Genomic DNA, 23,378 nt, shown 5'->3' on the forward strand with positions numbered 1-23,378 from the left:
CTGAATTTCTGCCTCTCACGCACCACCCTGTAATTCAGTTAACCAGATCATTCCGATCGTTCCATAAATAGGAAAAGTACGGTAAACAAAAATCAAAAGGAGATGCTGCCAGTGCAATCAGAGAACATTTCTCTCCATTTCTTTTCAACTCCCCTCGCTGCCTGTGCTCTGAGCCTCTCATTCTCCCAGAGCACTGCAGCTCCTCCTTCCACCTCTCTCATCAGCTGCCCCTCCCTCTTCCTCTCTGTCTCTGCTAGGTGCAGCATGTATGTGAGCGTGTGTGAGCCAGCAGAGCTGCCTGTGTGTTTACATGTCAGCCTATCAGTGCTGCCGGATTTAGCGCATCTGGAGAGGACGGAGGCATTTTCTCAAATGCCCCTCAGACAAGGGATTCACATCTCGGCATATATCCCTCTTTCCCATTTGAATCTAGCCTGTCTTGAATCCTGCATCCCTGTCTCCATGCTTTTGGAGGCATTTTGAATTTCCTTGGCAACATGGAGCTGCCTGAATTAGAATTCTCTGCATGACAGTCCTGGTAAGTACTCTGTCTCTATGGTGGGCTTTGAGCACTGAGTCATTGGATCAGATTTATTATGGTGCAGTGGTGGGGCCAGAGGATCGCCAGGGAGCAAATTAATGTCAAGAATAAAACTGTGTATCATATGCAAATGTGGCGGGGGATATAAAGAATAAGAATTTTACTCTTAGGAGAACTCCAATTGTTATTTGTGCTTTGTCATTCAGATGGATTTCATTTTGCTGTTTTTCTGTTCAATCTGGGTTTGTACTGAGGGAACACACACACATATGGTGTGTGCTTATAACATCTCACTGTTCAATATGAAGCTCAGATATCTCCCATGGTGTGTGTATATGAATGTGTAGTGCACACTGAACACATTATACTCTGAGAGTTTGGATGGATCCATAAAAAAACAAAACCCCAAATCCAACTCATATATCCTGGCTTCCTGGCTCTTTAGAGCCCAAATAAAGGTGTGAATCTGAGCAATAGAGTGTGTGTTGTGCTCTGCCAGGTTGCTTTCTTGCTGCTTCCTAGTCTGCTCATTTGCATTCGTGTTCCTTCAAATGCCAATAAACTCATCCAGACTGACACTTACACATTCTCGGCAGCAGTTTGCTGTTGGCCATTTCCAGTGGCAAAAGAGGGATCCTATGCAGGTGCTTGATTTGCCACAGGTTACATTCAGCAGATGGATGGCGGGCAGTGTTGATGGAGAGGGTGGGCGTGGGATATGTGTGTGTGTGTGTGTGTGTGTGGGGGGGGGGGGGGGGTGGTGACTTTGTTTGATTATTTATGCAGGTCAAATGAACGATTGCTCAGTTTTAATTTTTATTTCCTGTTATATTTGCATCTTCGTAATCATGGCTGCAACGCTTCAGCAGGCAGACAGCAATGGTATGGGTGGGGGGGGGACGACTCTTCCTCTCTGTTCTCAACAGTGCTAACAACCTCTCCAAGCCACAGACCCCCGACAATCTCTGAGTGATGGGCTGATAGGCTCTGCTCTTCACGTCAACATTTTATGAGCTAGACAAAGCTTTTAATTGGGTCCCTGTAATCAGGTTAGAGTGGCTGATTTGACTCTCTACTTTTGAGGTTGGGGGTGGGGGTTGATATTTATGCTTGTCACTGTGTGCACGTCCGCAGCTTCAAAGTATTCAAGCCTAATTTGATGAAGTGAAATAAGCGAGGCACGTTTAGGACTGAGATGTCTGATTATAGCTGGTGAACAGCTGGGTGATTGAATCTGTCACTGCTATTGTTCACACAGTTATTCAGCAATCCATGCCACATATTGTCAGTATCAGCTTGTTTTGTTTGCCAGAGTATGTAACTCTGTGTGACTGTGCTGTGAAATACACAGATTGCGTATCATATACGTTTACATTCTATCTGTATAGCAACACTTTAGTATTGTCCTGAATTCCAGTGAAATTAACAGTGATTGACAAATTTGCACATTTCAGAACTTTTTTGTAATACCTCAGTGCCTAAATTGTGAAGCCCAGATATGAAACAGCTGTAACTGTTAACTCTGTAGGCACCTGCGTGTGTCAGACTTGCTATTCAAGCCATCTGAGTAATGGCCCAGGCTTTAATGAGAGACTCAATATTTCAGCCATAAAAAAATGGTAACACGACAAACCAGTGGAAGCCAGTCGCACTGAAATAATGTGTGCTTCATTTCAAATTAGATGCTAGCTAAGCATCCAAAGCAACAGTTAAAGCAGAAAACAATTAGCTGCTTCCTTCGCTTTAGGAGTCTAAAAAGATAAGGCACCAGAAAGACATTTCCAGACAGTTTCCTTACTAAGTGAAAAAAAAGCTTTTATTTACTAGGATGGTGAAAATGGAAGGACTATGACGTGACTAAGAAAACAATATGACTGCAGGCAAACCTCTTTGTAACTAAATAATAAGGATTTGATGTTGGTTGCAAGGGATAATAATGTGACACCAATCCTCAAATCAGTAACTATTTTAAGCATTGTTTACAGTGTAGCTGCCATTAACAGGTTGTATTGATCAGATCAGTCATTTCATTTAGTTGTTCATATTAACTGTAAACTACATTCCTGTCTCTGAGCGTTAAAGGCAGCGACAGAGTACCTGACAGACATATGCATGCATATGACTTAATAGGTGAAAAGACACATAGGCTCTGAGATGCTCGTCGCTCTATCACAGCCACAGGGAACTTGGATTTACTGAGCAGGGTACATTCAGTAGATATTTAAAATTATTGGTATGAGATCAAAAAATGTGGATAGAATTTTTGGATCTTCTTCTCAAACTTGCAATGTTACTCTGTGTATCAATACATGCACAGAATTGTTATAATTAAAACATGATGCATGCACAAAGAGGACTCTAAACTTGCTTTATGGTGACATCTCAATAAAAACACAATAAAGTGCTACCAAGAAGCAATGCTTCTAAAATTCTCCAGCATTATCTGATTTACTTCTGGCAAAATAGCTGGCCGGATTCCTTTCAGGGGCGATGTTTTAGTGCGTGAATGAAGCACTACCACACTGGTCATGCAGAAGGGTGGATAGAGTAGATGGTGGAATCCAACACCTTGACTCCAGGGACCACGGTTTTGATTAGTTTTAGCCAACAAAGGCACTTTGGTTGCAGTGAAGTCAGAGGCAAACAAGCCAAAATAATCATTTAGACCTACAAGTTGGCATATTTTATTGGTAATATGTATAAATGTTTTCAGGGGAACATGTTACTGATCTGCAGCACCTCCTTAAAATTATGATCTCATACAAGTACACAGCTTCAAGGGAGAGATATCTTATGTTTGTTTGCGATCCACAACAAATACATGTGTAATGAGCATATTTTCTTCTTTTCCAACTATTTCTCCTTCCCAGGCAGCTACTGATATATTAGATTGGGCAGTACTGGCTACCCTTACAACCCCTAAAATTGCCTTAATAAAGACAAGAGCAGCACACATGCTACAATCTGCTCCATTCCAAACAAAATATAACCCAATAAGCACAATCAAAGAGACTCTGCTTTTTCACACTGCTTTGTTCCACGTTATCACATGTTTAATAATCTGCGATGTAGTCATGTGTATATAATCCTGAAAACAGCTATTTTTCTGACAGTAAGATCAAGAGCAGATCATCAAAGCTAAGCTGTTTGTTGTGTAGTGAATTTACAGTTTTCCCCATTTCAAATAAAATACTAAAGAAGCTGAGAAAACATATGTAGGATAAAGTTACAATTAAGCTATATTTGCAAGCACATTCAAAAGGGACCATTATGCCACAAATGGCCTCACACTTCGTGAATGGTTACATTTTTATTTAAAGCCTCTGTATGGTCACTGATGCCTCATTTCTTTCTGATCTTTGATACTGGGTTCAAACGAAAGCCTGTTTCACTACAGCTAAAATCAGGGCACTCCTCCACATAACAGTTCATTTGTGATGTCCCAGAAAACAGCCAGAAAACATCTAGGGTGTTACTATTAAAACATTTTCTAAAGCAAGATCCGTGGTGAATGAAGATGCTGCTGCATAATGGGCATCATCAGCTACACTGAAAACGAAATTGCAGAAGTGATTGGGGTGAAGACTGTCAGACTACGTGTTTATACAGTGTCTGCTGGATGGAGAGGTGACAGACAAAGGCAGATCTCTCACAGGATAGTCAAATTTGCGTTCTACAAATATATTCAGAAGGTCACAGTTCTGCTGCTCTGCAGCAGCCTTCCTCATTTAAATTTGATAATAACAGCTTTATGCAAAATATGAGCCAGTCAGGGGCTAGTAGGATGGAGAACGGAGGTTGTTTCATCTTCTTGCATATTGGCAGCCTCAAGCCCAAGTATAACATGGCTTACAACGATATGAAGTCGGAATTAATGGAATTGATCACAGAGAAAATCTTTCTCGTCTGAAACCAGTTGTCTTTTTTCCTACATTGTAAACAGGACAGTGGATTACTGATCTATATTTCTGTAATCTTAGAATTGTAAGGACTAGGGCAGTGAACAGATAAGCCTCTGGAATCTTAAGGCACTCTAACTTCATATTTGTACTGTATCCACTTGCCCAAGTGATTTTGTGAGAAAATCTCTCAAAATCTCTCATTGTGCCTTCTATGATGGCCTATAAGAGGCTTGTCTGCTGTAAAATGCCTTTAGCATGGCACCTAGCCCTTTCTTTTCAGTTTCATCCCAAACATCTTATATTCCCAAATGGTGGGTAGGGGATAAAGGTTTGTGTAATTTCGAGCTCATGCTACTTGACTTTCAGGATGAATGGGTGTTAATGAAGAAAGAACCTCTTTTGTAGTACTACTGTTAGACTGCCGCTGAACCAAGAAACCCATCTGCATGGCAATACCATGTAATAGGTTAAGTATATTCTAGATTTCTTTCCTGGAAAGGATCTTTTTTTTAAAATCAGCCTTCGCTGTGGATCTCGCTGATTTTGCTATTAAGCCAGAAAAAGTCAAACAAGATGTGATTAGCTCTTAACGTTATTAAATAATCAGTTGTGAGACCAAAAATGAAATTAGCAATTAAAATAATGTGATAAAAAATATAAGGAAAATGTCTTTAAGTAGCAAATTAAATCTCTCTTAAATGACATTTTCCATATTAGCACAAAATCAAATGACACTGTAAAATGAGAACGAACAGCGCTGTATGCAGCTTTCATTCTCTTTCAGTTAATTGTATTGGTTCATCAGCCTGTCTGCCTGTGTCCCTCTGGCTCTCACTGGCCTGCCCATAAAGCTGTAGGCAGCTGTTCACAGCTCTAAAGCTTCTAGCACAGAAGTTCCCACACACTGATTTTAAGGTACCTGACCAGAGTATCATTTGGAGAGTAGAGTGCTAGGTAAAGCCAGTCAGACATATAGGTACCCAAAGACACTTATTAAAAAAGGGCAAGCCAACTCCAGAATGAAGGTACGTAATGGACCATTTAGAAGTAAAGAATCCAGATGCATACAGAATGAGTAAGTAACCATGGGTCAGCCTTGGGCAATGTGGTATTGGCTCACATTACTCATAGGAACACCAAAGTACTTGAAGGCTCTTGAGCTATGACTTTTTGTTTTCAAGTCTACTTTCTGAATCAAATGGCTGCTTCAGACAGCAGCTGTATTTATAACTGACCGTAAACTAGCAATTCTGCAAAACAGTTTTTTTGTTTTGTTCTGTTTTGTTTTTCCAACAAAGCAAAATTCAAATCAACCCCTCTAGCAATTGCAGTGTTGGAAGTTAATATATTACATTTCCGCCTGTTCTCATGGATATGGAGAAATGAGCTGTTACGTTTTTTGGTGTCAGTGAGCATGATTTTGTAAGCAATCCATTTCAAAAGGAAACATTTCGCGACAGGACCATCAACACAGCATCATGAGTCAACATGCCAACCAAAAATACAAAGTTTTACAAAATGTGACAACTGCTGTATTTTAAGCCCTATTTTATTCTAAAACTAACCAAATGGTAATTTTTGATGTCTAACACTAACAACATGTGAAATGTTTGATTTGAACTTGGATTGTCTAAAGTCAAGAAAACTTGCTCCTCTATCATCAGCCTTCAGCATGCAAATCCATATTTTTTCTTGCCTTGTAATCAGTACACACTGCATGACGGTGGACTCATGAAAAATCATTTTTAAGGACACAATATAATGTAGGGAAATCAATAGATTAAAGGAACTCACAAACTGCTGTGAGACTAGGGTGTACAATAACAGTTGATTACAATTCTGTGTATTTATGATTGCCATCCCGATCTCATGTTTTATGTCTTTAATCAGCTATTTCAAATGAAATTCTAAATCTATATCATGTGTTTCAGCCAAGTCATTTTTTCCATAACCGATCATGACCCAGTTATTTTTAGTTTTCCTATAAACAGCCCTGCTCCCTTCTTGTACACACTCTAGTGTAGGAGTTTAACATTTTGGGAAATGTCTAATGGTAATATTTAAAAGCAAAGTCTGACACCACTGTTGCAATATCAGTCAGATTAATGCAAACCTTGAGGTTAACAGAAACCAAGACAGTAAAACTTAAGCTTTTATTCACACATACCTCAAATAAAAGTCATGCTTGAATAAAAGCATGAAAAAAAGCTTTTATTCAAGCATGACTGACACCCACATGTTTCAGCAGGAGTCTTCTTCAGGGTGTGACATGTAGGTGGAGGTTCAGATCTGAGCGCTTTAGATTTCCCTTTTTGCACATACCTCCAAGCCTGGACTCCAAACAGTAGCTCCTTAATGAAAATAAACAGAACTGAACTCTAATCATTAGTGCTTGTTACACTGTGATGTGTCAAAATGTGGTGTGTGGGGGGCTCAATTCATGTAATTTCATGGGTTCAAATCGGCATTAAGCCGAAAGTAGTTTTATATAAAAATTACCTGACTTGATTCATTATCAAGAAAATACTGGTACCAGTAGACAAAATAGTCTTTATCCGTGGGTGTTTAGCATAAATAAAGGGTCCACTGAATAGGGTTCACTAAGATCAAAAGTGATAACGTTACTCTCGTCCACTGACCACACAGGATCACAGAGGCCTTATAGATGATTACTTCCAGATCTGCAGTGTAGTGGATGAACATTTGCAACAATGCAATTTATGCAAACTTGCTGCTGGCCATAACCCTTGGGGTGCCTTTGAGCATAGTGGTGGTCCTGATGAGGTGCTTCAAGGGGCATCCCTTGAAGCAGTAAAGCATACATGATCAAAAGCACCACGCATCAAAGTGAGCACTGTTAAAAGACTGCATGAATTATTGGTATATTGTGCTGCAAATGGAAAGGTAAATGTTTGCTTTTAGTTTTAGGCTCTCATACTATGTCTGATTTGAGCCAAGTGATGACACAAATAGGATTTAGAAGTGCACATGTATTAAATATATATTTATTGGCTTGCGACCACCACTACAAGCCACGGTCTGGATAAATTCTGTGTTGGTCAGAGTGTAGTAAAGGTACCCCACAATAGACAGAGTTGGATGGAAAGCCTAGACATCTTTATTTTCTGTTCTATTAGGCACAGTTGCCGGTAGAGAACATGCTGCTGTGATCGCTTTATGTCCCTTGCCATCTTTAAGGCCATTAATCTATAGTGTCACCTGTCAAACTGAAAATTACGGTATTCGTCATGAATGCTTAAGTGTCAGTCCCTGCTCGAATTTGCTGGAGAAACACATTTAGGTTTTAGACTAGTATCAAGGACCCAGAATATCCAAAATTCCACGAAAGTACTCCACGAAACCAGTTGGCTGAGAAAAAGTTCCAGGTGTTACTGTCATGGATTTTGCAGTTGTTTGACTTCTTATTACTTGTTATGATGGATTATGGGGTAGATCTGGAGTGTAGGTCCCTTTGGAACTTTAAAGTATCACTGCAAGGACTTTTTGTCTCGGGTTTAGCAAGCCGTGGGTGATTTACTGTGCATTACAAAGACATAAAATTGGCTCAGGTTAATACATACTCTAAATACACTTTACTTTTTGCATGAACCGTTGCCTGGAAAAGTTTTGTGCATTTTGATGTCATGCTCAGTGATCACTTTAATTACCTAAACTCCTCCTGGGACAGTCTTTTACCAAAATTTAGCACAGGGGTGAACGTCTTCATTGAAGCAACTTCTGAGGCAAAAATGCCTTTCTGCATGAAAATCTGAGACCGAGAGTACACTTCTGTCAAACATAGAAAGCTCAAGTTTGCTGACCTAGGTGTGTTTCTGCATGTCAACAAGGGTAGTTCCCATGCACTGAACTATTTTGTCGTTCTTTAAGCATTTTTTCCTGGCATGGTGGATAATCAAGCTATGCAGTTTCTTTTTAGGTTTGCAGGGAGTGTTACCTTTGACTTTCTGTGGGGGATTTGTTTTCACAGGATATCTCGTATCTGACTCCTGGAGGATGCTGATTATTTGGCAACATTTACTCTAAAATACTTTTGAGATGTTTATGCTCACCCAGCAAGTATTTCTTCTAATATTATTGCTGGTCAATGAATATCATGTCAGGCTCAGTGCTATCAGCGTATGCTTCCATTTAAACATTCCCATGCTAATCATGAATCACTGAACTTTGGGCTATGTGTAAACTGATTAATTACAATTAATTTTAATTCATTTTGATTTTGTTATTCAATTAATGACAGAAGAACCTTTGGTCTCGATAATTAAAGTATGCAACAGAACACAGAAGGTATCACAAACTGAACTGCAGGTGAAGTTCACACTCGTAAAATATGTCTCTGGATAGTCTAAAAGACATGTCTGCTTTTATCTCCCACAAACACTTCACTTCCACGTAGCCCATAAGCTTATCTTATTTATTTGCTTTTTGGTGTCTAAATGTTTGCTTTCAATTTATTGTCAGTTGAACACAAACGCGCCAGCGGAGGCAATCTTTATTTCTTAATCCTATGTGTTTATTTTATTGCTTCTGAGCTGTAGCTTTTTCCTTTTATTCTTGCTGTTCTTTAAACAATTGCAGAATAGCAAAAGTTGTTTGGGATATGTTTGCCACTAAACAAGTTATATATAAAAAGGATGCTAATAAGCAGATTGTTCACAGCAGTAATAAGCAGAATCAAAGCTACAGGTCACCCAACAGTAAAACACTGTTGAGAACACGCACTGAAAAATGAGAGCTGAACAAGATAAATTATGTTTAATTTTAAAATAAACAAAAGTCTTTATTTGGCTTAACTAAATACAGTTTTACATGAGTATGGTTTGAATAAAAGTATATCAAACTTTCACAGAAGAGGACATTAACTCTAATTTAATCACAGTTTCAAACACTTCTACAAAAATGGATCAATAAACAGCACTTCTCTGCTATGTTGAAAATATAGACACGTCATCCGTGTCCATAATGCAGGTGCATCAATAAGTGCAAAAAGCAAAATCATCTATTATATTAAGGAATATAGTCTACAAACTCAAGCTGGTGATTCAAGATGGCAGAAAAAAAAGAAAGAAACTCGAGCAGTCCAAGACTGCACAAGGATCTTTCTTATAAGCGTATCCTTATGGATAAGTTAAGATAGCAGTGAGCTAGAGATAGCTAACCACCACCAAACCTGCATCCAGGTTAGTTAGAGATATTTTGTTGAGAATATACATACACAGACACACACACTCAGAGCCACTATCCAGGATGAAACGACAAAAATCCATGAGTACATCAGTAAGATGGCAACAACTGATCATGTGCTTAGTATCTCAGGCAGCAGAAACCTGAGAAAGAAGAGGAGCAAAAAGAGGAACTATCATGCAAGGAGAGGCCCCTACACAGCATGTACCAGTGGCAGATAGAAGAAGTGGCTGTTGTTAAAAATCCTACCAATAACACTGTCAGTCTGCCCCAGGGCAGCTGTGGCTACAACTGTAGCCTCCACCAGTGTGTGAATGTGAGAGTGAATGAATAGTGGAATTGTAAAGCGCTTTGAGGGCCCCGAAAAGCGCTATATAAATGCAATCCATTATTATTATCATTATTATTAATAATACCAAAGTTAAAATGAAAGACATCAGAGAGGCACCGATTATGCATCCCAATATGGCAAAATGTCTCTCTAAAATGTGAAATGTACACAAATGCAGAAGTTGCAGTAAGCTGAAGTAACAACTGAGGGAGATATTTTATTTCAAGCCAACATAAGATATTTTGGGATAGCATTTGAACAGACATTACTAACACATTTACATGTATATACACATTAGCCAACCAGCTTAATCGTTTCTGGCGATTAAGGACACTGGAATGTACTGTCTTTGTGGCTGTAAATATATTATCTCCCCCGATATCATATTCTGCATTCGTGTCCGTTTCACATTTTTAAGAGGCAAACTGTGAAATGGACATGGTGGACTGGCATGTCCATTACATAGTTTGCCGTGATACTGGGACAGAAGCATCATGGAAGCACCGAAACAAGCTCTAGGCACAAGAACGATAGAGGCTGCGGTCTACCACACCAAGCTAAATCTCAGGTGTAGGCTGTGCAAAAATGATCCTGAGACTATCCAGCATAAAACAGCAGGGTTTAAGGTGCTAGCAGGCCGGGCATAGATGGAACACCATGACCAAGTGGTTGGCATAGTATACAGGAAGATCTGTGCCGAGTATGCCCTGGAAGTCCTAGGCCTCCTAGGGTGGTTGAGCATGATCGAGCTAAGAGTTTGTGGGACTTCCAAATAGAGACAAACTGACCGGACATAGTAGTGCTGAACAAGCAGAGGAAGAAGGCTGTAGTGATAGATGCAGCTCCAGAAGAGTGCAGTTCTAGGAACAGCAAAGATACTCCACAGGATCCTCAAGCTCTAGTTGAAGACCCAAGCTTATATACTTAAGGATTAGAAACATGGAAACAAACTAGCAAATCTAGCCAAATACGTTGATGCTACAACTGACAGTATTTTACCCACCTCTAAAGAAGAAAAAAAGTAGAACAGGTTTAATAACCATTCTATTTAAAACACTGAAGCATCCTTTCAATGTAAATACTACAACAGACCTTCTAACATTATGCCACACAATAGGTACTTAACAATAACTAAAAACAGCTAAAGGGCATGTATGCACTGATGCATATAGGTCATTTGTCTGTATGCTACTTGGAGACATTCAGTGACCCATTAGCAGTGCACACATTTCTCTCAGTTTTCCCTATATCAAACCACACAGCACCACAAGAGAGGAGATGCAGCGATTCAAGGCAACAAGAGACTAATGGTGAGCCCAGACATGCTTTTGAGAGAAGACTGTGACAGGGTGAGAGGTCCGCAGAGAAAAATGCAAGCAGTCATAAAAGGGCAGAAGAGAAAAGGCTTGTCCACTCATATTCTCCTCCTACACAATGCTTTCAAAAAAAGAATGGAAATAATCAGGGTCACGACAAAGACTATGTGAAATAGTAGATCAAGCGATAAAATTCTCTCAAAGGAGAGAGCATTTTTTTTAAAGCTCACGCTAACATGTAAAGACTATAAACTACAAACAAGGATTGCAGATGAGAGTTTATTTCCCAGCTTTTGTTTCCAGAGTTCCAGCTCAAGGTCAAAACGAGGTGGTGATACAGTGAGTAGATATGGACTGTAAGGCCAGATTACACAGATAGTACCCTTGCCCTTACTACACGCTGAATCATAAATTATGCATGATACTCTGGTTAAAAAGTAAGAAAAAAAAAAAACACGGCTGCATTCAAGCTTGCTTGTTTTCGATCAGCAGCGACATCGGCATACCTCATCTTCATTCATATTCTCGACAAGATTAAACTCATATTTGGGGCTAAACAGATAATCGCGTTATGTCTTGATAATATTTCACTACAATCTGAGGTTTAGAAATTGACACAGTGGATCAAAGTTAAACATGTGCTTACATTATAAATGGGATTTGGGGGTTTAAATGCAGTGCACTGTAGCTTGTCCATATTAGAACATATTTTGCCAACGTTTTGTAAGAGGCTACGTGCAGTCAATTTGTAAATGCAAGTAATAAGTGTCCATTCTGTCTAGAGATTAACCTATTTTCATTTCATTTATTTATTTATTACTTACAGCTGTTACCAATATCAGTTTTTAGTAATTAAGACTAATAACTGATGTTTTTGCTGCAAAATATTACAGTCTTGTCAAAATGTTGAATAACAGAAAGCCCAAATTAATTCATTTTGACTTTATAGCAGAAACGAGACTAATAATGATTACTTCAGCTGGATATGTGCATGCTGTGCTAACCTGAAGAAATGTCACTTTTCAGCAAATTGCCACTCCTTATGTCCTTTTGTATGTGCTTTTCTATGTTTTCTTCAAATATTTAGTCAGTTTATCAGCGATTATAGCTGTGAATGATCATGTATGTTTAAAGTTTGCAAAATTCACATGATGGAACATGTAATGGAAGCGGTTATGTTAATTGCTTTGTTCCGTGTCTCTTCCTAAATGACTAAACTATGGCAGAAGAAACGTGAGACTTCCAGTATAGAAGGCTTATCTCTTCTTATCTAGTGGAAACATTTGTTTTTCTTCTTGATCATTTGCTGTTCTGACGCTTGTATTGCTCATTAAACATCATGTTTTAAAACAGCGGTCCCCAACCGTTTTTGCCCCACGGGCTGGTTTATGTCTGACAATATTTTCACGGACCAGCCTTTAAGGTGTCGCAGATAAATACAACAAAATAAAATCAGTACTGGTACCAAAATAAGGAAGATTTATTCATAACACACGGGAAGAGACCAAGGGAAACTGAGTTGACGATAAAAGATAATAATGATAAAAACTGATAAAAACCCTGACAACCATAAATTTCACACCCGAGCCTCAACTCTCATGGCCCGGTACCAAACGACTCATGGAGCCGGGCGATCGTGGCTCAAGAGTTGGGAGTTCGCTTGTAATCGTAAGGTTGCCGGTTCGAGCCCCGGCTTGGACAGTCTCGGTCGTTGTGTCCTTGGGCAAGACACTTCACCCGTTGCCTACTGGTGGTGGTCAGAGGGCCAGTGACGCCAGTGTCTGGCAGCTTCGCCTCTGTCAGTGCGCCCCAGGGTGGCTGTGGCTACAATGTAGCTTGCCATCACCAGTGTGTGAATGGGTGGATGACTGGTTGTGTAAAGCGCTTTGGGACTAGTAAAGCGCTATACAAATACAGGCCATTTACCATTTACAGGTCTGTGGCCCAGGGGTTGGGGACCGCTGTTTTAAACTAATTGTTGCACTATTTTTGGCTAATAATTCTAGAAAAGCATGTTTATCTAAGGGACATCTTGTGCTAGCGTAGCAGCTAGCATAAGCATAGCATATAATATTCCATTATCTGCTTGTGTAGCCCACAAAAATAACAGAATTCCAGTGTGTTGTGCTTCTTGTTCAGTTTATTTTAGATACCACCTAGAAAAAAAAAACACAAAAATAATACCACTCTTCATTCAATACTGCAACAACTCAAGTCTAAAAGCACAGATAACATCGTGCATATCTTTGTCATATCAGTGATCAAAATAACAGTATTTGATGCCCTGAGATGAGAATGCACTGCTATACCTGACATCTGCATCGCTATAGTTGATGGCTACGTACATTTGTGAAGCCTACCTTCACTCGCTCTAGTCTGTGCTCTTTGCCCTTAGCCATCTGTAGTGAAAGGCTATTATTTGGGATTCGTAACCAATCAAACAGAACACAGAGTGGTGACTGCAGAAAGAGGCGACTGCACGAAAGCCACTTTAAACGAATTCACTTTATCAAGAATAGTTTTTTAACAGCATAATAGTGGGGAAAAAAATATGAATATCAGATCTGATAATTGGATGACCTCTATTTCTGGCAGCATGTTTTTTCACTCTTTTTTTTCTTTCTTTTTTTACAAATCCCCATACATGCTGGACTGGCGCCCATAGCGTCTGACATAAGCAGCCAGCAGAATGAACAGTTCTGGAGGAAGTGAAAATGGAGGCTGCAATTATTTTCCCATTGGAGCTACTCAGACCACAATCCAAGCCGCCTCAGATCCATGATTTTAATTAAATAAGAGGTGCAATTTGTATTGCTACGCTGAAAAAAGAGCTTCAATAAAAAGTTGAATGTTTTTTTGTTTCTTTTTTTAAACTGTTACTGCCTGTTAAGATAGTCGGGCAGGTCCCAAAATTCACTGCACAGAAAATCTGAAGCATTTTCATATTACATTGTTCTGTGGTAAGAACAGGATCTGGAACGCTTATTCATCTTCAGCATCTTATGACAACATGATGAATATTAAGACACAGACTATTAACCTCTCATAATGAACTATCATACTTTTGAGAAGAAAAAAACCCCCACAAAGATATTTCTCTTTAATCATTTGATAATCATGTGAAATTTTATTTCCTACTTCAAATGTATTAGAGTATACTACTACTTTAGGCACTTAGATGCTTTTTCTTCCCCATTCAAATATAAGGGATTAATTATCAACCAAAACAGAGGTGAGGCCACCAATGAAATGAAATGACAAAATCACTTTGAATGAGGCTCTTTGAAGATTGTATCCCACAGATAGAGCTGTGACTTAAATTGTGTGATTGATGTGAGAAGTAGAGCTTGAAAGTTTTACCAAGTTAAAGTGCCCCTGAGTCAAAATCAAATAAGGGTTTAAAGTCCTCTGACAATCCTCCTCTCTCTATCTATCACCACTTGGCAGCAATCTCTGTTTTATATCACTTCAAGGTCAACAGCTTAGCAACAGCATGGGATGTTTGGGGGAGCCATTTAAAGATGTACCACAGCATTTTTGTCTGATTTTAAAAAAAAAAAGTGTCTATGTGGAGAGACAACGTGTCACTAATATTTGCAGTAATTGTCTTCGGCGCACTCTGAAGACAGAAGCACAGCAGGATTGTTACACTGTGTGACCAAGCCCTTTTATTGATTGGATAATTCCATTACTTGTGAGGAAAGTCACTATAATGAAATTATACGCAAGGAAAAGGGGGTAGGCGGCTTATATCTTTGTGAAGCTGTGCAGATAAAATCATACAAGTGAAACTGTGATTTCCACTGACTTTGCAAAAAGGAGACAAAATATGCCCCACATAGTGTGAATGGGATTTCAACACTTCCTTTTCTATATAGGAAAACATTTCAGTGTTACTGTGCTTTCTTTATTTTTAATGAAAAGTTGATAATTACTATAAGACAAATGTAAACTTATGCAAATACACATACCTTTTAATTCCTAAAATCCATTCCCCCCCTCCCATGTTTCTACAGGTAAGCAGTAGGATGGTGTTTGGAGAGGCAGGAGGGCACAGCTACTTGGTGGCGTGCTGGCAGCCCATCCTGTTCCTGATGCTGGGCACCGTCCTTTCTGGCTCCACCACTGGTTGCCCTTCCAGATGTGACTGCAACGCTCAGGAGCGTTCAGTCGTGTGCCATCGGCGGAGACTAGCAAGTCTTCCTGAGGGCATCCCCACTGAAACAAAGCTGTTAGACCTCAGCAAGAACCGCCTGAAGACCCTGGGGCCTGAGGAGTTCATTAATTATCCTCAGCTGGAGGAACTGCAACTTAACGAAAACGCAATTTCTTCTATTGAGCCTGGGGCTTTTGGCAACCTCATGAACCTTCGGACGCTCGGTTTGCGCAACAATGAGCTAAAGCTTATTCAGCTTGGGGTGTTCACAGGCCTGAACAACCTCACCCAGCTGGATATAAGTGAGAACAAAATTGTCATTCTGCTCGATTATATGTTCCAGGAGTTGTACAACCTGAGGGCTTTGGAAGTTGGTGACAATGACCTCGTTTTTATCTCACCCCGATCATTTCACGGACTCAGCAACCTTGAAAGTCTCAATATTGAGGGATACAATCTGGCCTCAGTGCCCACTGATGCCCTTAGCCATTTGCATAACCTGTTGTCACTTCGATTACGCTATCTCAACGTCACTGTCATAAGGGATTACTCCTTTAAGAGGCTATATCGACTAAGAGTACTGGAGATATCTCACATGCCTTCTCTGGATACCATGACCCCAAAATGCTTGTTCGGACTCAATCTCACTTCACTATCCATCACAAATTGTAATCTTACTGTCATCCCCTACCAAGCTATCAGTCACCTGAGATATCTTCGTTTTCTCAATCTGTCTTTCAATCCCATTCGCACTGTGGAAGGGAACCAGCTGTTCAATCTACAGAAGCTCCAGGCTTTTCATTTGGCTGGTGGAAAATTAGTTGCCATTGAGCCCTACTCCTTCAAAGGCCTCAACCACCTCCGTGTACTCAATGTATCCAGCAATGCCTTGAGCACTCTGGAGGAGTCTGTTTTTCATTCAGTTGGAAACCTGGAGACACTGGCATTGTATGACAACCCACTGGCCTGCGACTGTCGTTTGCTCTGGGTCTTCCGTCGGCGATGGAGGCTAAACTTCAACAGGCAACAGCCAATGTGTGCTTCACCAGAGGTTGTGCAAGGAAAAGAGTTTAAGGATTTTCCAGACATACTCCCTCCTGACTACTTCAACTGCAAAAAATCAAAGATCGAGGATTACAAGGTTCAAGAAAGCCACGTAGACGAAGGAACTACAGTTAATTTTGCTTGCCAGGCCGAGGGTGATCCAGTTCCTGTGATAATGTGGCTGTCCCCGAAAAAGGAATACATCACTACCAAAACGATGAGGTCAAGACTTTCTGTCTCTAATGACGGTACTTTGGAGGTGCGTTACGCCCAAATCCAGGACAATGGCACTTACACGTGCATTGCAAGCAATGCGGCAGGCAACGACACCAAAGCTGCTCACCTTTTTGTGCATAGCTACTCCCCGAATTGGCCCCACCAACCAAACAAGACATTTGCCTTCATTTCCAACCAGCCTAGTGATGAAGGTGCTAATGTGACCCGGGCCACAGTTCCATTTCCATTTGATGTAAAGACACTTATTATTGCAACCACCATGGGATTTATCTCTTTCCTTGGAGTGGTCCTCTTCTGTCTTGTAATATTGTTCCTCTGGAGTAGAGGGAAAGACAATACAAAGTCAAGTATAGAGGCTGAATATGTGCCACGTAAAGAGGAAACAGAGGAGGCCAGCCCAACTGAGGCACCGGTGCAGTTCAACATGAAAATCATGTGAACCTCAAAAGGACATCATGTAAGCTTACAAACTGCAGTCGAGATGCATACTATACTTGCTTCAAATATGTACTCTCTTTATGAGCGATAGAAATTGCACAGCAGAAACGCATCTTGACTATATACCCTAGACTTTTTTCTTTTTTTTTTACTTCAGGGACTGAATCTTTCAAAACAAAAAACGTGTTGAATTTGAAATATTCTAATTTCTGTAAATTTGTATTGGCAATACGCAATCAGTATGTTAACATGCACTCATTAATTTTGTGTGTCTAACAAAATTGAGGCAATATTTTAAACAAAGCACATGGACTACAGTTTACAAGATAGAGGGATTACTATCTGGAAGGATTGGGAGATTAACCTGCAGGTCCTTCTATCAGCAGAAAAAGGACTTGTTGTTAGCATCTTGCTCCTGTTTGTTGATTTCTGCTTTCATGGATAAACAAAGCACAGTAACCCATTATTAGAGCCCAGGTTCTCCTTCTTACAGGGCAAAGTTGAAAGCTGCTTCCTTTTGTCCCATCACTAGCAGCTGACAAGTAAGACGTGGATATTTTTAATTTTAGAGATCCAGAAAAAACAGAAGAAAGTGAGAATAGTCAACACTGCTAAATTTGACAGATAAAGAAGCAAGTCATTTTTACACACAGTAAGTATTAAAAAAAATCAGAAGGTCATATCAGGACAAAGACGTTGTAGTTTTACCAGAAAGCACATTTTTATATCCTGTTTCTGTGAAATTTAAACATCATTAAGAATCAGTTGGCAGGTTAGAGACAGAGGAAGTAAGCGTTCTTCACCACCTGCTGTGTGTCAGTGAGCTGTGGCCTTTTAACTATTTTCCAAAATCATTAATTTGTGTTTTGAAGTTTTCCCTGTGTTCTCTGCTATGTTTTTCCTTTTAGAAGCCACGTCTAAACACTTCAAATGCTAGGCTGCGTCGCAATGAATTGTCACAGACAAGTCATTTTTGTGAACTGGCTCATTTTTACTGTGTCAGAAAGTTTCAATACCTGGTGTGTTTCCTTTACCAGGTGATGGTCAAATTAGAAGTGTGCATGTTAACACACTGAATAAGAAAAATAAGCCACAGTTTGTGCTCCTTTCAGCCAATAAAAGGAAGTTTGTCATTAAATGTATTGACTTGTTGCGGTATACATATTTTTTCCTGTATTTTATTCTTCCTTGTACATTACGCTATGGCACAATATGAATGCTTTTGATGGCTGGGTTTTGAACATATTAAAATCTAAAGAGCAGATTAAATAACCAGTTTTTAATTTAACTAAACTGAAAAAGAAGGGTATTTGACGACTGTCTTCACATTACTCTAGTAACAATTTATCATCAAATGTTAAAAAGTTTATTGGTTTACATATTTGGCAGCTTAAGAGTCATGAACATTTGATCCAAGTCCTGAGATTTTATTGTCACCTTAGATATGAAAAGCGGTGGCATTATTAATTTGTTGCCTTAAGTACCCATTTTCCAGCATTCAGCTGAACAATATTCAGTATTTTGGTAGAAAATGGAGCTTTATGCCTCATAAGGATTTTACATTGTCTAATTACGTTCACAGTTGACGTCTGCTCTGAAGATAATGTGTTCATTAACTCTTAATATACTTGACTGAACAGATGGACAGATGGAAATTCTATTAAAATAAAGAACATTTTATACTATGGAGTGTTTATTTTATCCTCATGTACTATGAATGAATTCAAATGAGTTATATCCTATGCTACAAACAATCTTTACAGAGTCTCTGTAGGAGGCACACAGTAGAGCACTTTTAGATAATAGAATACAACTTCATTTTTAGGTGTTTGATGTTGGTGGGTGCCAAAAGCCCATAAAATCTTACAGTGCATTAAGAACTAGTGCCATATCATGGCCTATAAATTTCTAGTTTTCACAGACATGGTATATGTAATTGTGCACTGCTAATTAAAAGGCATGCCACAGCAAGATCATGTTTAAAATGGGATACCCGATTAAACCATGGTATTCAATTTCTGTCATCCCAGCTCACTCTCTTCAAGCAGACTTTTGCCTTTTTGAACTTCATGCTAAGGTTTACTGTTAGCATGACTATGCGGCAAAGTTCCAAGTCATACAATGCACAGCTACACGAAGCGCACTGAAGAAGTTTACTTTGATCAAAAGTCGCAATTCTAAATGTTAAGCCGGTCATATTTTTTTCTTTGCATAAGCAGTCATGAGCAATTTTTGATGATTGATAGTCATCACAACAGATGCCCAAAACAGAAATTTATATGAGTGTCAGTTTGACAGAACAATAAAAAACTCAAAACCTGAAAACATCAAGTTTTGTCCCATCTGATCAAAATGACAACCACTTCAAAGTCCACGAGCATCTTTTGTTTGCTTGTGGAGGGGTTAGTAAAAAAATACAGTGGTTTAAATTGATAATGACATGAAATAAAAATTCCACTCATGTGATGCATCTTCAAAAATTTAAAGAGGGTATGTGCTTTATTCATTTATGATCATAATGATATCCAGGCAGATGGAAAAAGTTCAGACAAAGTTGCTAAAGGTTACTGAGTAGAGTGATACTTTCTGAAGAACTGAGAGTGGTAACAAACTGAACTCTAACTTTCATGGTTAAAAAATACAGATTACGCTTTGCCTTTGTAATGCTGATGAGGATAAAGAAGACTAAGGTTAAAATGAGGCTTTGGCAACACAACCATCAGCCCTGCTTGTTCCCTGTAGTGGCAGTGCTTTCCTTTTATGACATCTATGCATGTCACTGCAGCAGTTCCAGGGCAGTCGGGATTAAAATACTTAATAAGAAAGCATCTCAATAACTTCTCCTTCCATTACCACTTCTGTAAGGAGGGATTACGCTTGAAAAAAAAATGCAGCATTTCCTGAAGGCGCATATTTAAGATGATAATTCTTGTTGATAATCATTGCCATTCGCACAGCAGTGCATATCATTAATGGGAACGTTACAGTGCTTTAAAAGCTTGTTATGAGATAAAAAATGAACATATATTTTTATGCTGCATCTGTGCAACAGATAATAAGCATTTGACTTGCTTCACGAAACTCAGCAATACCTGTTCCTTATAAGGCAGCAATACTCATAAAAGCAGAAAGGAATTTCAAGGACGCACAAAGCATCCCAAGATACAATGGCTTTGTTGAATTCCTCTTGATCTCAGCAGAACCCCCCCCCCCCAAAAAAAAAACAAAACAAAACAAAAAACCTCACTCTTCAACACCAGTTTAAAATAGTGTGTCTGTGATGGAGCCCATTTTCTTCATTTCTGATGGGCTGACACCAAAATTGGCCATCTACTATGATTGATGAAGATTTTATTCCACTTTCACAGTCTATTGCAGCTGCACTAGGAACATGACAGCTACTGGAAGCTGTCCAGTAGCTGGTTTGAAAGAGCGTTTAAAGGACAGAATTTTATTTATACCTCAATTTCAAGCAAGAGAAACTTGCAGGCCCGACTTTATAGAATTACAACTCCACTGTGGCTTATAAAGAGACAAGTAGTAAACAGGCAGACATTGCTGGACCAAGTAATCACTGAAACTTAAAATCGACTCACAAATTGTGGAGAAGCAGAGAAAAATGGATGATATGGCTGAGTAAACTGTGAATGAATGATTTAAAGAAAACAGTATTAGGGATGCACCAATCCAGTTCACTACACAAAGTTTTTCCAGTACTGACTGAAATAGCTGCAGCAGGTGGATATAGTGAATGTTATTCTATGCTTATTCTATAAACTGTCAGCGGGGCACTCGTACACTTGATAGAAGCAAAGCTAATATAGCAAGAAGAGAGCAAACAGAAAAGGGTCAACAAAGTGGAGGTATATATTGTGCTTGTTATGTCAAAAAGTTCTGCTTGCTTGCTTGCAATTGTTTGTTAAATTATCGCAACACAAGTGCAAATAGAGGACCAAGCTAGCTGAGAATGATGGGAAAACGGTCTGCTATCTCTCTCGCTCATTGCTGCTTCTCTGTTACTCTCTCACTTTTGAATTTTAGGTTTATCACATGCTGGGAAGCTTTCATTGCACCTGCAGCAACATAATAAGTTGCTCCTCCATCAGCTCAATTAACATAATCTACACTTCAGCTGTCGATCATCTGCTGTGCTCCTGGTGTGTGGGGAGGGATATAAATAGGGAAAAAAAACAGGGTGAAACAGAGAGCAGAGGAAGAGAAGAGGGAGCCTAGCAACTCTCAATGACAGCAAAACAACAAGAAAATATTTTTTAATAAAAAGTTATTAGTTTACTATTTAAAGCCAGTGTTTAAGTCAAGCCTGATGTGACCTCACACACTAAACAACAGTCATTTCCTCCTCACGGTGATGAATACAGCTAATTAATTTAATACTGGTATTGAATTGGTACTTTGTGTGGTCGTGGTATAAGAATGTGCCGTACTCCGGAAAACAGGTCTAGTGAAATCTCAGAGTTTGTTATCCCTCGGATGAGGGGAAACTCAGAGTCAGTTATCTTAACAGAATGTGACCCTAACCTGGTGTCTCTCAGGTTTTCTTCAGCTAACTCTGACTCAGACTAACTCTGAAAATTTAAAGTTTGGATCTAAATCACCTAAATTATTCTTATTCTTTTTTTCTTTTGGCATCTGAACATCACGGCATACATACTGTCACACACATGTTCCTTGGTCCACTGGATTAAAATGCCATCTCTGCTTTTCATTTACCTCTTGCAATGGTCAATCAAGATATTGGAGCTCCATTCGTTCACACATAACTCTGGGTGAATGTACTCAGAGCTGACTGAACCAACTCTGATCAGCCTTTCTAAATCCAAAAACCCAGTGTGTCTCTGTTATTCCATTCAGAGTTTAAAATCAGCATCAAGTTTGATGAACTCACTTTCTATAACAGGGCTCTGGACTCTAAAAACTGCATGACTGAATGTCAGTTTATCATCAGTAATATGCAACTTATGTGTATTTATTTTATAATCTTTAATAAGTCATCCATATCTGAAGTAAACTCTAGATTAAAATCTAATCATTCTCAATTCAACATTACCAACCCGATGTAAAAGTTTAGCGTTATGAAACCCTGTTTCTGGAGAAGTGTTGTGCTCATCGATGAAGGCTGCAGTTATGTAAAAGAAAAAAAAAATGTCCCCATTGCTTGTAGGAGAGGAGATTAAGATTAATAACATATTCAACAAAATAACCTAAGGGGAGAAAAGTAAAGCCACTTCACACTGAATAAAAAAGGAAAAATGCACACAGTCACTGACAAAACATTTTAAATTTGACAGGTAAGAAGGGAGTTAAACCTGACGGGTGGTTATGAGCCTCCTAAAAACAAACTGCATTTAAAATAAACCTAAAATCAAGTCATGGTTATAAGGGATCTTTAATTTGTCATTCCTGTATCATTTAATAGTAATACTAATGTCCATTCAGCCTTGTGTCTAATTTCTGTATACAGTTAGAATGAGCCATGACATAGTCATTACCTGCCAAATGTTCTGGATAACTCGTCCGAAAATCACAGCAAGTCACGTGGGAACGAGGCAGGTGGAAGAACACATGGATACACAGAACAAAGCAAAACGTTCACTGGAACTTAGTAAAAGCTGGACAAAGGATAAAGGAAAGAGAAAACTACGCACACGCTGAGGGCTGATAGGGAACTAGACAGCTGGGGAGTGACCATAGCTAAAAACTATTACCACTGTCCCCTGTAAGCTGCACGCGTGCACAATTGCACACAGCTGACATGTTCTCCACACACAGAAAGTCTGCGCTGCGTAAAAAAAAAAATCCAACCTGAATTGAAAATAAAATAAACACATAACAATTCATTATGTGCTATTTTGCAATGTGAGTCAGTGAGTGACCGGCGACTGGCTGCTCCAGCAAATGATGCGATTCACATATGTATTAATGCAGCTAATCGACGTCATTGACAGGCTATGACAGCATCCTTATTCGCCACAACCGGTGTTTTAGCTAGCAAAATAGTGTGGCCGATTAGGAGTGAAAAATAAGGTGAAATGTAAGTTCTTAATCCGATTTATGCTCATCGAGTGTCATTTATTTACAATTTTCATTGATCATTAAATGCTGTCACTAGTTTGAGTAGTAGAGATGCAAATAATCATGTCATTATATACTCTATTTTGCAGAAAAGTGTTACAGGACTCTCTCTCACACC

The 23,378-nt window shown here is 39.2% G+C and overlaps 1 protein-coding gene across 1 annotated transcript; it reads left to right on the forward strand.

The window, feature by feature from the left end:
* The first annotated feature begins 216 nt into the window (after positions 1 to 216).
* Positions 217 to 20,374, forward strand: lingo1b (leucine rich repeat and Ig domain containing 1b). Its single transcript, XM_005930798.3, has 2 exons — positions 217 to 538; positions 15,309 to 20,374. Exons 1-2 carry the CDS (start codon positions 527 to 529, stop codon positions 17,166 to 17,168), a joined length of 1,872 nt encoding a protein of 623 aa, XP_005930860.1. The 5' UTR covers positions 217 to 526; the 3' UTR covers positions 17,169 to 20,374.
* Positions 20,375 to 23,378: the final 3,004 nt, after the last annotated feature.

The sequence above is a fragment of the Haplochromis burtoni genome, unplaced genomic scaffold (assembly GCF_018398535.1).
Source record: "Haplochromis burtoni strain Fernald_Lab_line unplaced genomic scaffold, NCSU_Asbu1 Contig_135, whole genome shotgun sequence".
NCBI classification, from domain to species: Eukaryota; Metazoa; Chordata; class Actinopteri; order Cichliformes; family Cichlidae; genus Haplochromis; species Haplochromis burtoni.